General features: G+C 36.6%; 2 protein-coding genes across 2 annotated transcripts; one reads left to right on the plus strand and one right to left on the minus strand.

The window, feature by feature from the left end:
• Positions 1-4,508: 4,508 nt before the first annotated feature.
• On the plus strand, positions 4,509-7,363 carry aldob (aldolase b, fructose-bisphosphate). Its single transcript, XM_030146246.1, has 9 exons — positions 4,509-4,636; positions 5,315-5,427; positions 5,510-5,721; positions 5,819-5,873; positions 5,966-6,126; positions 6,219-6,302; positions 6,393-6,567; positions 6,660-6,859; positions 7,093-7,363. The coding sequence occupies exons 2-9, from the start codon at positions 5,316-5,318 to the stop codon at positions 7,186-7,188; spliced, it is 1,095 nt and encodes a 364-aa protein (XP_030002106.1). The 5' UTR covers positions 4,509-4,636; position 5,315; the 3' UTR covers positions 7,189-7,363.
• Positions 7,364-7,681: 318 nt separating this feature from the next.
• LOC115427470 (uncharacterized) lies at positions 7,682-14,311 on the minus strand. Its single transcript, XM_030146046.1, has 7 exons — positions 14,122-14,311; positions 13,764-13,917; positions 13,498-13,614; positions 10,015-10,071; positions 9,779-9,925; positions 9,586-9,699; positions 7,682-8,718 (listed from the first exon to the last, which is right to left on the minus strand). Exons 2-7 carry the CDS (start codon positions 13,893-13,895, stop codon positions 8,668-8,670), a joined length of 618 nt encoding a protein of 205 aa, XP_030001906.1. The 5' UTR covers positions 13,896-13,917; positions 14,122-14,311; the 3' UTR covers positions 7,682-8,667.
• Between the last annotated feature and the right edge of the window lie 1,636 nt (positions 14,312-15,947).

Consider the following 15,947-nt stretch of genomic DNA (forward strand, 5'->3'; position numbering starts at 1 on the left):
GACCTGGTGCAATATTCACATGCTGAGTCCCAGTTATACTTTATGAAGAATAAATCACATTGTCACAATCATTTCATGAGGGGCAACAGTTTAAATCATGTTAATGCCGCTTTCAGAGGTTCTTTTTAAATAAAGGGTCGTTTTATGCAAATAGCATTTTTACTTGACTTGATTGTAAAATAATTCAGAAAAAGTAAAATTATAACTTCCATAGTACTGATCAACCGAAGCATTGCAGGTAACCAGGTAAAAACGGATTTTTAGTGGCCACATCATAATTCAACATTACCAAAAATCAAACATTAAGAATAATTTGTTTTGAAGCTCAATAACCTCAATTTCAAAGGGAAAAACTATATATTAATTGGAAAATTTATGTCCATTTCCAAAATTATTGAAAAAGACTCACTTTTTTTTTAAGGCACATTCATTTCTCTTATTTTTTAGTTATGCTGTTCAATGATTTACGCCTGATTCAAACACAACTGTATATTTGTTATATGCATTTTGTTCACATCAAGTTCATTTTACTACTACTACTCTTACTAGAACAACGACAACAACAACAACAACAACTACTACTACTTCTACTATTATTTTTATTATTTGGACTCAGGTCAGTTTGTATAAATTTCTGATTGCATGTTTAAATGATAATCTGCAGCACCTTTCCACTTCTAATTGTTAGACAAAGTCTCACAAAATGCAAAGATATAAGCACTACCCATAATCATAATTTACCTCCTCATTGCCGCCCTCCTGTGAGAATCCAGAAGTGTGGAATTATTCAGTGTGGATAAAATCAAAAGCAGAATCATGTTTATATATTGCAAAATCATACATTTTCTTCTAGTGACTCAGATTGAATGAAGGCTATGACACCAACTCTCCTGAGACCATTGAGGTGAGTAAAAAAAAATTAAAATCAATTCTATAAAGATCAGGTCAGATTCAATTAATTCATTACACATGTACAAGTACACAGCAACAAAATGTAATTTAGTATCTGGCCAGAAATGTAATAAGCAGCAAATGCAGGAAGTACAGAGTATTAACAATATCTACACTATGTACAATGGGCGTAATATACATAGATGTAAGTTCTATGGATAAATATAGAGAATGAGTGCAAAGGACATAAAGTTCACAAGAGTGAGATGATAGTTCAGCGTGAGCTAGTGCAAAATATTCAGTTTATAAATGAGTTTAATGGATGAAAGAACACTCAGTCCAGTGTGCAAGATACATATAAAGTGACTCATTCTCAAAGGTGCAAAGCTGGATCAAAACATCAATCTGCAACTAATATTTAATGAAACTTTTGACTTGAATCATACATGTCCTGACCTAAATATTGTGTCTTTATAGTGTTTCTGTGTGTTACTACAGTGTAATATCTCCCCCACAACTGATCCGTGGATGTCCTGAAGCTGCAAGACGTTTTGATGCAACTGTAATTATCTGTCCGTCACAACAAGCAAACAGCATTCTTCTGGTTGTATCTTCAAATGTAGTTCACTTCCTCCTGAGACTAACTAAACATGTCTGAACAGTTTGCCCTCCACTGACTCTTTCAGTTCTTATGTAAAAAGGGTCTGAAGTTCTGAACTCTGATCAGCAATATCTAAGGGTACATTGAACAGGGTGCAGGGTCCGTGTTGTGTAAAAGTTTGCCTGTCTTTGTGTGTGTTACAGATCCACCCCTGCCTGTGGGTTAAAATCATTATCTGCTGCCGTCACTGTGTGGTCTGGTGGGACCACACAGTTTTTGGGGTCATTTTAAGCAATCGATATGACTTGTTTATGCATGACGTGAGTGACAAGCAACGCGACGCTTTAGGTAAAAACACAAGGTAGCATGAAAAAGCAGATATTCTGTTAAATGAAATGTATTTATAGAGGGTACAAAGTTCATCTCATAACTTTGGTCTGACCGCTGACCACATGGGTTAGAAAACATTCCACAGGTTTGGGCTGACTCTGAAATTCTAAATGACGCTGTCGCAATGATTTAAGACATTAACAAAGGATTCTTTTGGTGGCTTATCTCAGATCAGGCTGCAAATGAGTGAACTCCTTGCAACATTCATCTTGCTATCTGACAAAAGCAAAGCATTATGTCTTAAACAAGACGAAGAGAAAAGATCACATGTAGCTGTAATGTAATATACACCTTCACCAGGCAAGGGAAAGGGTATTAGTATAACACAATTCATACAAAGGGTAATTTAACCCTTTAAACCCTAAGCCTGGACTTTGTTCTTATTTTGACAAACTAAAAGGTTAGAGAATATGCTGTGAGGGAGTCTGTTTGCTCATTTTTTCAGAGCACTTTTTTTTTTTTTTTTTGCAGATCTTTCAAAATCTAGTAGTTATTTACAATATACTGCATGTTATAATACTGCTAAAACGTCTTCTTCTCCAGGTTCTAGTACAGGCATGAGTGAAATTACTGCAATGACCCAATAAAACCAATGAATCAAAACGTCTCAGGTTTCAGAAACTTTTGGAATTTTTCCAGTTGCACAAACATTTACAGAGTTACAGCCATCCAAACTACAAATGTGTAGGATGTGTCAGAGGTGACACGTCAGGTTTTAAAGAGTTACAGTGTTTCAAAAAATAAAAGACAAGTTATAAATGCATAGGCAACAATAAAGATGAACCCTTTCATGCATTAATTATGAGAACCTTAGTCAATATTTTTTGCTTGAGTGATTTTATTCCTCTTTAAGCATCTGAAAGAAAAAAAAAAACAATGCAATTGAGGTTGTTTTTAATGAACCTATTTTTCATGGAGTTACAAAAATGTCCACTCAGATGGACACCGTAAGTTTAATTTTTGAAGCAAAGAAACATGTATTTAAAACCCATCATCAGAAAGTGATATACTGTGTGGAAAATTATGCAATAAGAACATTTTTAATGCAGCTAATCTGATGTTTTCTCACATTTTAACATAATCTAATTCTAGTTATTACTCACTTCATGGAGATAATATGCCAAAAAAAAACAAAAACAACAACAAACAAGTTTTTGTTTAAGAAAACTGTTAATTACAGTCTAATTACAATTAGTAATTGATTTACTCTAAAACATGTTACTGCAGATCAGGTTTCTCAAGAACAGCAAAGTTACAGTAAAAGTATGAATGCCAGTGTATAGGATGGTGCATAAGTGTCCACTGTGTTAGCTGATATGGAACTAAAACAACAAAAATTTACAAGAGAAGAGCTGGTGAGTAACTGTCCACCGTAGTGACCACTATGCATGAAAGGGTTAAAAAGAGTAAAATATACAATTTCAAATAGAACAGAATTTCAGTTGGCACATGCAGAGCTAATAATGTTTTCAGATTGGATTTAGGACTTGTTTAATATCATCACAGTGATTATTCCAAATCTTGGCTGCATGAAACTGAAACGCTGATTCTTCCCGTTAAGTCCTGTTTAACCCTCCAGTGGACAGCTGTTCAAAGCTGTTCTCTTATACATATATTCATGGGTTTAGTTATTTTTTTTGTTGTTTTAGTTCCAACACAGTGGACGCTTATGCACCATCACATACACTGTAATTCATACCATTACTGTAACTTTGCTGTTCTTGATAAACCTGATCTACAGTAACATGTTTGAGCGTAAATCAATGGCTTGTTATTGTTATTAGACTGTAATTAACTTTTTTTTTTAAACAAAAAGTTTGTTTGTTTGTTTGTTTTTGCATATTATCTCCATGAAGTGAGTAGTGACTAGTATTGGAATATGTTAAAATGTGAGAAAACATCAGATTATCTGCATGAAAAATGTTTTTATTTCATAGTTTTCACACAATATATCAGTAATATACATGTTTCGTTGCTTCAAAGATTAAACGCATGGTGTCCAGCTGAGTGGACATTTTTGGAACTCCATGAAAAATAGGTTCATAGGAAAATTCTCAATCGCATTTTTTTTTTTTTTTCATGCTTAAAGACGCATAAAAACACTCAGGGAAAAAAAAAATCTTGATAAAGGCTCTCATAATTCATGCATCAAAGGGTTAAGCCTTTCCCTGAAGTTGTCACATGGTTCAAATAATACCAGCATGTCAGATGGGGCACTACCCCATGAGGAGACCTGTACTCAAGCAGTGTTTAAAAGTGTATTGTCTGACAAACAGGAATCCAGTGCAGAGATCTGAGAACAAAAGGACAAACGAAACCTGAAATGCAGCATTGCATGGTTGGTTTAAAGTGCTGCCACAGGCTGCAGGGGGGTGGGGCTGCTTCAGACATGCGTTCATGCAGACTTTGAGTTGAACTGACTCTGCAGGACACAGTGCGTTCCCTGCGTGTAAACTATTTCCCCTTGGATAAACCCTGAGTCTACAATAGAGCATTGATGCCGTACCGTGTGCAGACACCGCCCCTGTCTGTCCCACCAGGCCAATTGCATTACCAGGGCCACACACGCCCTGCCACATCACAGGCACCTCCCCCTCTTCCTCCTCCTCTTCCTCCTCCTCCCTCTCTCCTCCACTGTGGGGCTGATAAATACCACTCTGTGTGCGTGGATCGGTCTTCTCTATCAGTCCAGTCACTGCTGGGAGGCTGCCTCCACTTCTGTTGTCATAGCTGTTTGACACAAAAAAGACTCAAGTAAGTTTCCTCCAGTTTTTGTGAGTAATTTTTAGAAGACATTCAACTTTGTGCAAACTTCATCAACACATGAGATTTACTGATGTTACAGCTGCAGTGTAGAAGAAGGATCTGTGTATTTAAGTGGAAAAAAGTCATCTGCAGCTTAAAGATGAAAACATTGTTGGTCTTTATGCATGAGGGATGTTCATGCAATAAGATATTATGCAACATATTATGTATAGGAACAGGTATGTTGCAGAGGTGTGGTTATGCAGTGTGCATGTCAAGCATTGAATCACAATCTAATCTTTCATGTGCTATGGTAAATATTCATATCCATGTTGAACCTGGCATTAATAATCATTCTGTGTTGCACACCTTAGTGTCATCCTATTTTTTTTTTGTTGCCAAAGTATGCTCGTTCACTTGGGTTTGGAGGGCAGTTTTACAGAAATCAATGAAAAAAACAGCATGCACTTAACATCTCTGAGTGAACTATGAACTGCAGTGGTAGAACTTATCACTTCGAGGCCAAAGTTCACCATTATAAACCAAATATTTACAGAAGTGGCGTAAGAGAAACAGGATGCCAGGTTGTGTTCGACATGTTTCTCTGACAGAGAGATTGAGATTTTCCTCATACTTTCTTGAGTTTTTTTCTGAACACCTGTGGGATAACTTGTTTCTGTCCTGTAGGATGACTCATCAGTTCCCCTCACTGTCCCCGGAGCAGAAGAAGGAGCTCGCTGACATTGCTCAGAGAATTGTGGCTCCAGGAAAAGGAATCCTGGCCGCAGATGAATCAACAGGTGCGTCTCAGTTTTAAGTTCTAGTAAAGAGTTGACTCCAGAGCGTGGGATTGAAATAACTGTTGTGCCCTTGTCTTTGAAGGCACCATGGGGAAGCGCCTCCAGAAAATCAACGTGGAGAACAACGAGGAGAACCGTCGCTGCTTCCGTGACATCCTCTTCTCCTCAGATGCCTCCATCTCCAACTGTGTGGGTGGTGTGATCTTTTTCCATGAGACGCTTTATCAGAAGTCAGACAACGGCAAGTTCTTCCCTCAGGTCGTCAAGGATAAGGGCATTGTCGTTGGCATCAAGGTACAAGACTGAGGCTGAATCTTTTTAGAATTAAATGCAGACATTGTACAAGTTTGCCTTTAGAAATTGATTGGATTTACTTGTTTTTGTGGTTTAGGTGGACAAAGGCACAGCTGGTCTGAATGGAACAGATGGCGAAACCACCACACAAGGTCAAAATGACAATATATGAAAGAAATTCTTTGCGAGTTTAGGCAAAAATGGGGCAAAATCACGAATGCATACCAATTCTGTTTGTCTGTAGGTCTTGATGGCCTCTCTGAGCGCTGCGCCCAGTACAAGAAAGATGGGTGTGACTTCGCCAAATGGAGGTGTGTGCTCAAGATCTCAGACGGCTGCCCATCAGCTCTTGGCATTGCAGAGAATGCTAATGTTCTTGCCAGATATGCTAGCATCTGCCAACAGGTATGTACAGTCATATTTTACTCAGAAAGTGTTGGCCGTAAGTTACTCATGTTTTAACTGATACTATATTTCTATTGTCCTGTGGTCATTAGAATGGCCTGGTGCCTATTGTGGAGCCAGAGATCCTGCCTGATGGAGACCATGACCTTCAGCGCTGCCAGTACGTCACAGAAAAGGTTGGTTCAGGAACTCTGGCTTTCATTTCTGATGATATCCATCGAGGTTTCATTTCTGCCAATAAATCTGTTGTGTGTCGTTGTCCTCAGGTTCTGGCTGCAGTGTACAAGGCTCTGTCTGACCACCACGTCTACCTGGAGGGCACTCTGCTGAAGCCCAACATGGTTACTGCTGGACACTCCTGCCCCAAGAAATTCACCCCTCAGGAGGTTGCCATGGCAACAGTGACCGCTCTGAGGCGCACCGTCCCAGCTGCTGTGCCAGGTGAGAGTCACAACACCAGATTTCCGTCTACAAAGTATTCAAGAAAAGCACTTAAGAGTTGGTTTCAAATATGACGCATTGTGTCTCTTTAGGCATCTGCTTCCTGTCCGGAGGCCAGAGTGAAGAGGAAGCCTCCATCAACCTCAGCGCCATCAACCAGGTGCCTCTCCATCGCCCCTGGAAACTGACCTTCTCTTACGGACGTGCTCTCCAGGCTTCAGCTCTTGCAGCCTGGCAGGGCAAAGCTGCCAACAAAAAAGCTGCACAGGACGCTTTCTGCACAAGGGCCAAGGTGAGTGTCTATAGTGTGAATAGACCCTAATAAATAATAACACGCTTATCTTAGGCTTATCGATTTTACCTATCAGCGTTTAACTCTTAAATGCGTCCTATGGCATGTTACTCAATGTTACTGACTGGTGAATGATTAATACTAAAAAGCTTTTGTCTCGTAACTCTCGGCTGATCATTAACATTGGGATTTGACTTTGCCCTGACTCTTCCCCCCTCTGTTGCTTCCTGCAGATCAATGGCCTGGCTGCCAAAGGAGAGTACAAACCCAGCGGATCAGCTGACCAGGCCTCCATGCAGTCCCTGTACACCGCCAGCTACGTCTATTAAACACTATGAACACTCAACCTGAACATTGCACATGGACCAAATATGATGACCAAAAATGCCTCTGCTAGACGTGATTCCTCCTGAGCCACAGACACCTGAGGAAGAAATCTATTATAATGTGGAAATACTGTATGTCTGCTCAGTGACACGACAAATAAATTAAGTTACCAAACTGAAGTGTCTGCAGAGTCATTTCAAAGCTGTTCGCGCATTGTGGCAAATTCTAGAACCAAAAGGCACACTTACACATGTATAGACAAATAATGAAACATTTATATGCATAGTCTGGAAAATATTAAAGAGTAGTTGAGGATAAGTTTTTGCCATTAAGCTGGATCTGTTAAAAATTGCACTGTGGGAGTCTTACTGTTTGACCTGGGGTTCACTAACTCTATCAGCCCACTATATATTATGCATAGTATGAGTTAGTCTGAACACATACATTCGAAAAAAAAAAACAACAAAAAAAAAACACAGTTAACGTTTTTTTTTTATCTTTTATTGATGAAATGACAACATTTATTGCACCACATACAAATGACAAAATAGATCTATAAAAGCGGTCGTCACTCATCAGAGAGACCTCAATTTTTCCATATATTCACAGAAAAAAGACAACAACATATTTCACAGACATATCAGTATCACAGTTAAACACATGACGAGCTGAACAACATAAACAGCTGCTCTTTGTGCCTGTACCAAAGAACCAAAACACTAAAAGACACAAACATTGTGTATCACCTAAAACAGAACTGTTGTATTAAAGCTGAATGTCATATATAGAGAATCCATCGACACTGAGCTTGTCAAAGTATCAAAAACAGAGTGCATTGTGGTACACATAGCTTCATTCATTCAAAGTCACACTGAAATATCTCAAACTAAATGATTATATAAGGTCACAGACATGAACAAAAGCTGCAGACACAGATAAATCACAGTCTGTTGTCTACACTGTACATATTATAATAAAGCAGATACTGATCAGACGACTCAGTGGAAGTATCTGTTGTGTCTGACTACCAGTGTTAACTAACATCAATGTACACATTACACACAATACGCATTCAAACTAAGTGCTTATATAATTAATTATTTGCCTGAGGCTTGACTTACATTTTTATGCACTGTAAATTGTGTAACAATCTGTAAATACCACGATTACACATCAGCATTGCCAGAAATTAGTGGTTATTTCTTTTTGTACAACTCTACGTTGGCCAAACATGTAATATATAAAAAGCAATATATTTGTGGTTTATTATCTTTTTAAGATTAGTGCAGTCACAAATGATATTAGATGAGGCTAAATGTGGGTGTTAATCAGAAGGTTTGTTGCTGTGTAAAACTACTGTATATAAAGTGATACACGAAGTAATGACAAACTGTAGTTCATCAAATGGTTGCATGATAGGTGTAATTTAGCAAAAAAAAAAATCACTGTTAGTTAAAATTGTACAGCTGTGAAATGTGATTTTAATTTGATGTTGTGTGAGTCCCTGGTGGCAGGCTCTGGTGGAGAATAACCTGTTGAATAAAGCCAAATGGAACAGGTTATAAAGGAGAAAAATAAGCAATTATATAATAATTGTACCAACGCTAGTGGATATGAGTATATTTCAGCTGCCATGGTAAATATAGATTAAGTCTGGACTGGTTTTGTGATATTCAGATGACATTTTAATGCAAACATGATGCTGACATTTAAAGCTACACAAAATTTTTTCTCAAAATTTGCGATTCGCCAAAGTGGTTAAAACAGGGTTTCTGCAGGTATCAGCAAATCTAATTTAATGCTCTTTTTAATGCCACTTTAAACAAATTTAATGCCCACGTCCAACTGCAGATACAGTTTTATATATAGTTTTATATATGCATATGATTTACCTTCGACAGGCTTTAACCAGGTTCTGAATAGCTCCTCCTCCAATCACTTCTGCTGAAACTTGCATTTTCCCATTTTTCCGACATTTACTAATATTCCTTCCACTCTTTCGCCACAGCATGAGCACACTCACAGCATGCTGCATTCCAAGCATCCGGTGTTGTGACTTTGTGTATTGGCCATAAACAATAGTCAATTAAAGGGTTCGGCCTGTCAATCATCACTGATCAAAACTATTAAATGTTTATATAATCAAAATAAATCATGAATAACAATGCTTTTTTTCCATCAAGTGTATTTAATTTTTTAATGCCTCTGGACATTAACTTTAATGTTTTATTGCCATTTAAGGACTTAATTTTCCACAAAATATATTTAATGACTTTTAATGCTTTTTAATGACCCACAGAAACCCTGTAAAAGAAAACAGATTTCATGGCAAATCCAGCAGACTGACTACTACACATGCCTGTTTTAGATAAAGTATCTATGAAACTTCAGTGCGGTACCTGTGTGCGTGTGGATTTCAGAGCCAAGCGTGCAACAACGATCAAGACCATGAGAAGCACTAATACACACAGGGATGAAGTGAACAGCATGCCTTCGATACCAAAAAGCAAGTCCTACGGAAAGAAAGAGATCTTTATACGTCACAGAATATTCGTGTCTCCATAAAACTACCAAAGAACAGAATAAACTCACCACTCTGAAATGAGCCCAACCAGGATCCGTACGATGTGATGCTCTGTACCTCATGTAGGAAAAATAACTCAGACAACTTATTCTGTAGCCACCAGAAACAAAGATTCCCAAGAGGGAAACCACATACATGGACAAAGACACTGTCACCTGGAAAAAAAAAACATATAATAGAAATAAAGTGATTTGTTGAGACATTGAAAACATAGTAATGTATATGTGATACATGCTCTACCTACCATCTTCTTGGATGGATGTAGTCCAGTGTAAATAGACAGGTTTCCACAGACAACAAACTTTACAAAAACAAAGAAAAAAAACATTTTCCTCTGTCATGAATTGGACATTATTCAGACTTCATGGAGTAAACAGTTACCTACAGTATATCCATGCTTAGACTAATTATGTGATATTTTATTTATCCATGAAAAATAAAATCCTAAACCTAACCCTTTTATGGAGATATTTTACAAGTTTTAACACAGTTATGCATATCCGTGATGGCATTTGTATGACTACCCATGTATTTAGGATATTTTCCCTTTTCTTTGTTTCTAATTAAAAAATATGAACTATGAATTCATACAAACACTGAATTTTCTTATTCTGTAACAGCTCTGATCAATGCTTTAAATCATTTATGGTAAAAATATTTTATAGGTAGGGGTAAGGAATACATTTCAAAATGATTCCTCTGGAGATTTTTCTTGATGGAAAAAAAAAAAAACAGAACTGTTTGGCTCTTGTAATATAATAACTGTGGATGTGTTACTCCAGTCATATGTGACATTCAGTTTCAGTTAAAAAAGAGTATTGATTAGAATAATCCATGCCCTGTGGTAGTTTTCAGTCAGCTAAAAATATATAAATATACAGAAAGTTTTGAAGATGTGCAGATAATCCTGCATGAAACACTTATAAACTACTAAAACTCAGTAGTTTATAGACCTACATTAAATAATCATGTAATTCACATAAAATAGTGTTACATGCACACTTAGATTTATTTAGCATTTTCTTTTATTTGATTATAGACATTTCCACATTAACTCATAAAGACCAAAACATCCACCGGTGACCAAAAGCATTTACTGATCTAAACTGTTTAATAACTGTTGATCCACTAATCCTATCAATACAAGTAAATAACTGAGGTAAAATGCAGTTTCTCAGCTTTAAATCATAATCAGCTCTGACCCATTTGGATGTTCAGAGGTTCCGTAGTGAACATGGAAACACTGTCATCTTCTACAACATTAATTCACCAATAAAACCCATGGAGTTGGATCAGTCACATTCACATTCACACATTCAGTTACTGATATCTTTGCTAAAAAAGTAACCTTTTCTTTATTTTTTTTTCTGTTTCTGATATAATAACCTTTGAATTTACTCTAAGTTTTCATGAACATCTACATGATCTGTACATTAAATATAGGAAAATACATGATTTACACTGAAAATGCAACATACAGAGGATAATATTATCATAAATGGTGATAAATCATTTAAAAAATATTAAATATAGAGGAAAAATTCATGCGGGAACTGACACGCAAGTAGCACTGGGTCCCTATGGGTTAAACTGAAACAGAAAATGCACAATGTCAAGCCATCTATGGCTTTAATATCCTACTTTTACACTGTATATTATGACATGACCATAAGTATTTGGACAGTGACAGAAATGTAGTCTCTGTACACCACCAACACAGTGAACTGAATTCAAGGGGTCTGTCAGTGGGATCCAGACTTCAGACAGTCATAGATTACAAAAGGTTTTTATCCGAGGATTATCTGTTTGTCCCATTACTTCTGGGCCTCTGAAATCATAAGGACTTTGTTTAAAATAGTTGTAATTCCTAAATAGTTGATGCAATATTTTTTATTAAACTGCTTGAATTAAAGCTAAAAGTCCACACTTCTATCACATCTTGAACAATTCATTTCACATCCTCAGTGTGTGTGTGTGTGTGTGTGTGTGTGTGTGTGTGGAGAAAAGCAAAATGACAAAATATGTGTCACAGTCCAAATACTTATGGTCACACTTCTAATCACGTACATATCGGCTAAAATTTACTTAGGGGGTCAAATGAGTGGCCATTTTTGTCAAAAAAAAAAAGTTGTAAGAAATGCATAGAACTGTGCTGAAATAATGCTACTACATCTGTGCACAGACTACTGATATTATTTGACAGTGGAAGCTCTATTTTCAGAAATATTGGATTTTGAATAGCACGTGTATGTGAAAACTTTTGCTGGTGGACGGACGTGACATGACCCATGATGCTCTGGTCAGTACCAGTACTTTATTAGGAATAAACTTATATACTTACTATTGTTAATTCTCCTCTTATTCATAAATGTTAGTATTGTGGATCTAAAACAATGACAGCTGACACAAAAACACAAAATGTGGCAGCGGACGGATGTGACATGGTTGTTACAGATCCCATCATATTGATGCTCGGCAGCCATGTCACCGTTTCCACAAATGATCCCTGTTCAAAAACTAGGATTGTAATTATTTATTGTATAGTTTATCATCATACTAAAGAGTAAATAACAATATAGAATTGTTATTTCTTTATAAAAATGCTTATTATTAGAAAACTGTTGATTTAAAAAGTGACGTGTGACATTCTTAATGTATGTATGTGCGTAACATAAGTAGGATGGATCAGCACCATACTCCATATTGCAATCTGTAAAAATAAAACATGTGATATGTAGTATATAATCTTGTAAGAAAAACTGGGGAATCTAAAAGAATAGAATATTTGTTTTTCAGGTAAATTCACTTAAAATATAACTTGGCCATTTGTGACATGAAAATATAGCATTAATTGTGATGAAATTGGACATTTTTGACCTGAAAACATAGTTCATATGACCATCAACATGTTGCAACAGAACTGAAATCCTGTAAATTTGCATAACTTGCATTTACCAACACAAAGTTCTTTTGGGGATCAAGGTTATTATTATTACCGAAAACTAACAAAATGATGAAAACTAGAATTGTAAAAACATTTCCATTAACTGAAATAAATAAAAACTATAATTAAAAGAAAAAAAAAAAGATAACTAACTGAAACTGTATTGTGTGCTTACAAAACTAACTAAAACGTATAAAAGTGCTGGATAAAATTCCCTTCGTTTTGGTGTTTGTCAATGTCGGATTGATATAAAATAGATTTATTTCCCTCAAGCAATTTTAGCTGCTGGTACCATATGATATTTAACGGACCATCATTTCTTGTCACTTGTCATTTAGTTGTCTTCTCATCCCCACTCTACCTGGAAACATGGGGACTAAAGTTGGGAGAAAGCAGCAGAGTCCTGTCTGGGATTTATTTGAATTCAGCGGTGAAGAAGATAAAAGATATAAAGAAACTAAAACTAAACTAACACTAAGCATTTAGAAAATAACGAAAACTAATAAAAATTAGCAAACCTGCTCTAAAAACTAATTAAAACTAACTGAATTAGAGAAAAAAAAAAGTCAAAACTATATAAAACTAAACTACAATGAAAAATCCAAAACTATTATAACCTTGTTGGGGATTCACTTATATTGATTTCTTATGCACAAAGACATAAATAAGACATCTAAGCAAATTTTAGCCGATATGCCAGTGCATATTCTCCTGCTCTTCTATGTAAATGTGGTGCAGAACTGAACACATTTCAGTCCTGCAGGTATGAAAGTATGACAGTACCAGAACTCCCTGCCAGAAGGGAGCATACATGTCCAGGGAGGTTCTTCCATGTTCACCGGCCAAATGAAGCTGAAAGCCCATCAGGATCTCTGCACATCCAAACAACAAAATGACAATCTGTGAAGGAGGAACAAGAGGCAGATAGACAGATCACAGGTTACACTTCCTCTTTATAAGTCTGGTGTTACATTCTGGTTTCCTCTCAAATGTTTTAACTATTAAAAATGACATTTTCCGGATTGTTTCTGGGTTGTTTGGTGTCTTACCCCAAGACTTCTGGGTTCCATCCGGACAAACCGATGCAGAGGTTTAGTGGACAGCAGCAGCCTGTCAGGAGTCTGCTGCTTTCCATCCTCTGCTGTTGTTCTCCCTCTTGTTGTTGGGACAGTGTCCTCCATTGCAGCAAAACTTTTAAAAACTATTGGGATGACAGATTATCGAACAATATGTTCACTCGTCTAAACATGCAGCATGCGACGATGCAGATTAGACTCCAGATAAAAGCTTCGGTCCAGTAGATGGACTCCAAAATGCAAAACAAACAAACAAAAAACAAATCAGCAAAAAAACAAAACCAGAATATATTTTAAATGGAATAAATGCAAAATACACAGATTTACCCACCTTGTTGCACAGTCTAATGCAGAGAGTGTGTAAAGTAATGGGAAGGGAATGTTGTGGGTGGGAATAGGAAGTGGGGGAATTTGAGATTTTTCATCGGGGAGGAGCTGGACTTGGTTTTGCAGGATCCAGACTGAAGGCAGATACAGAGAACCGTGTTGTTTACGAACAATGTTCTCAGAGTCTGCCAGTGACATGCACCTCCCATTAAGATGATTCCAGCCTGGAATTTCACGTTATATAGTACAATTACATCAGATGGAAATAATACAAAAATATAATATACATGAGGACTGTAAACTTCAAATATTGTCCAAATCTATTTTTGTGGAGTAAGGACTATATTTGACTCCTGATAAACTCTAAGTTCGGTGCATTTAACTAAGGACTGTGTTTCTGATCGGTGATTCTGTCTTTATTCTTACATTCACAACAACCAGGGCTTCTATAAGAGGGAGAAAAGTGATGAGGAGTCTAAGGGCCCATGATTGACAGGGACCCCAGGAAGTAATTTTTTATCCCGCCCTCCGAAGGGGAGGCAAGGGGTTAGTGATGGGACTGTAGGCTCTTTGAAGGGAGCCGTTCACTGAAAAGAGCCGTTCAAAAGACTGGTTCTTTTATGTTTTTGGCATTATTTTGAAACACCAATGTTTTAATGACTAAATAGGCAACATGTGACGATGAACATTACATTTTAAAGGTGTTTAATTGGTGCGGCAGTAAATATTATCTTACCGTAAAAAAGAATAGTTGGTTAAAATGTGTGGGTAAATACATGACATGAGAGGTGACATTAGGCAAATGATGGAATTTGACAAAAAACATCACGGTACATTATGTGGACTAGTCTGTAGCCTAAAAATGAAGAAGAAAATAAAATATTTTTTAATGAAATAACATTTTATTCACCTCAAAACAAGAACAATAAATGTGTGTAAACATATGGAAAAAATTGCACAAAACACAACAGTGATTAATCACCGCAGTTACTTAAATACCTGAACTGTAGTGCAATTCTCAGAACAAGAACAGTATGTTGGTAAACATACAGAAAAAATGCACAAAACACAAAAGCGATTTATCATTGCAGTTACTTAAATACCTTAACAACTGTAGTGCATTTTCCCTCAGAACAAGAACAATAATGTGTGTAAACATATGGAAAAAATTGCACAAAACACAACTGTAATTAATCACTGTTATTAAAAAAAAAAAGAAAAAAAGAACGGCTCTTTACAAAGACTCAGTTCCCATCGTTCATTTCAAAGAGCCGTTCAAAAGATTCGATTCGTTTGTGAACGTCACATCACTGCAAGGGGTATTGTTTTTGGTCTGGTGTCTTTGTTTGTTTGTTTGTTTGTTAATGCTGTAGCAGCAAAACTTTTGGTTGACTTTATACTAAATTGGGTTTATAGATTGCCAGTGACCCAGAATAGATATGGTTACATTTTGGTAACAGTAGGTTAAAGTTAAAAAAAATTTTAAATCAGTTTTTAAAATCCCCCCCCCCATTTACTTATAATGGGCGAAATTTCACATGTCAGTAGCAGCAAAATATTGGTTGAATTCATACCAAATTGGGTTTCTAGATTGCCAGTGACCCAGAATAGATGTGGTCACAGTAGGTCCAAGTTAAAATGTTTATAAATTTTTTAAATCCCCCCCCCCCCCCATTTACTTATAATGTGGGCAAAATTTCAAACGTCTGTAAAAACATCAATTTTGTTTCAATTTACTTCAAACTTGGCACATATACAGAGGCAACTGATATACTGATAACAGCACACACATAGACATGATGACATCAGCTGGATCAATGCCAAAATAAG

The sequence above is a fragment of the Sphaeramia orbicularis genome, chromosome 10 (genome assembly GCF_902148855.1).
Source record: "Sphaeramia orbicularis chromosome 10, fSphaOr1.1, whole genome shotgun sequence".
Lineage (NCBI taxonomy): Eukaryota > Metazoa > Chordata > Actinopteri > Kurtiformes > Apogonidae > Sphaeramia > Sphaeramia orbicularis.

Coding starts and splice junctions, on each gene's coding strand:
- aldob (XM_030146246.1), top strand. CDS start 5,316: ATGACTCATCAGTTCCCCTCACTGTCCCCGGAGCAGAAGAAGGAGCTC. Junction 5,874..5,965: donor TGGCGAAACCACCACACAAG/GTCAAAATGACA, acceptor GTTTGTCTGTAG/GTCTTGATGGCCTCTCTGAG. Junction 6,860..7,092: donor CTTTCTGCACAAGGGCCAAG/GTGAGTGTCTAT, acceptor TGCTTCCTGCAG/ATCAATGGCCTGGCTGCCAA.
- LOC115427470 (XM_030146046.1), bottom strand. CDS start 13,895: ATGGAGGACACTGTCCCAACAACAAGAGGGAGAACAACAGCAGAGGAT. Junction 10,072..13,497: donor CCTTCTGGCAGGGAGTTCTG/GTACTGTCATAC, acceptor GTTTTTGTAAAG/TTTGTTGTCTGTGGAAACCT. Junction 9,700..9,778: donor GTTGGGCTCATTTCAGAGTG/GTGAGTTTATTC, acceptor TTCTTTCCGTAG/GACTTGCTTTTTGGTATCGA.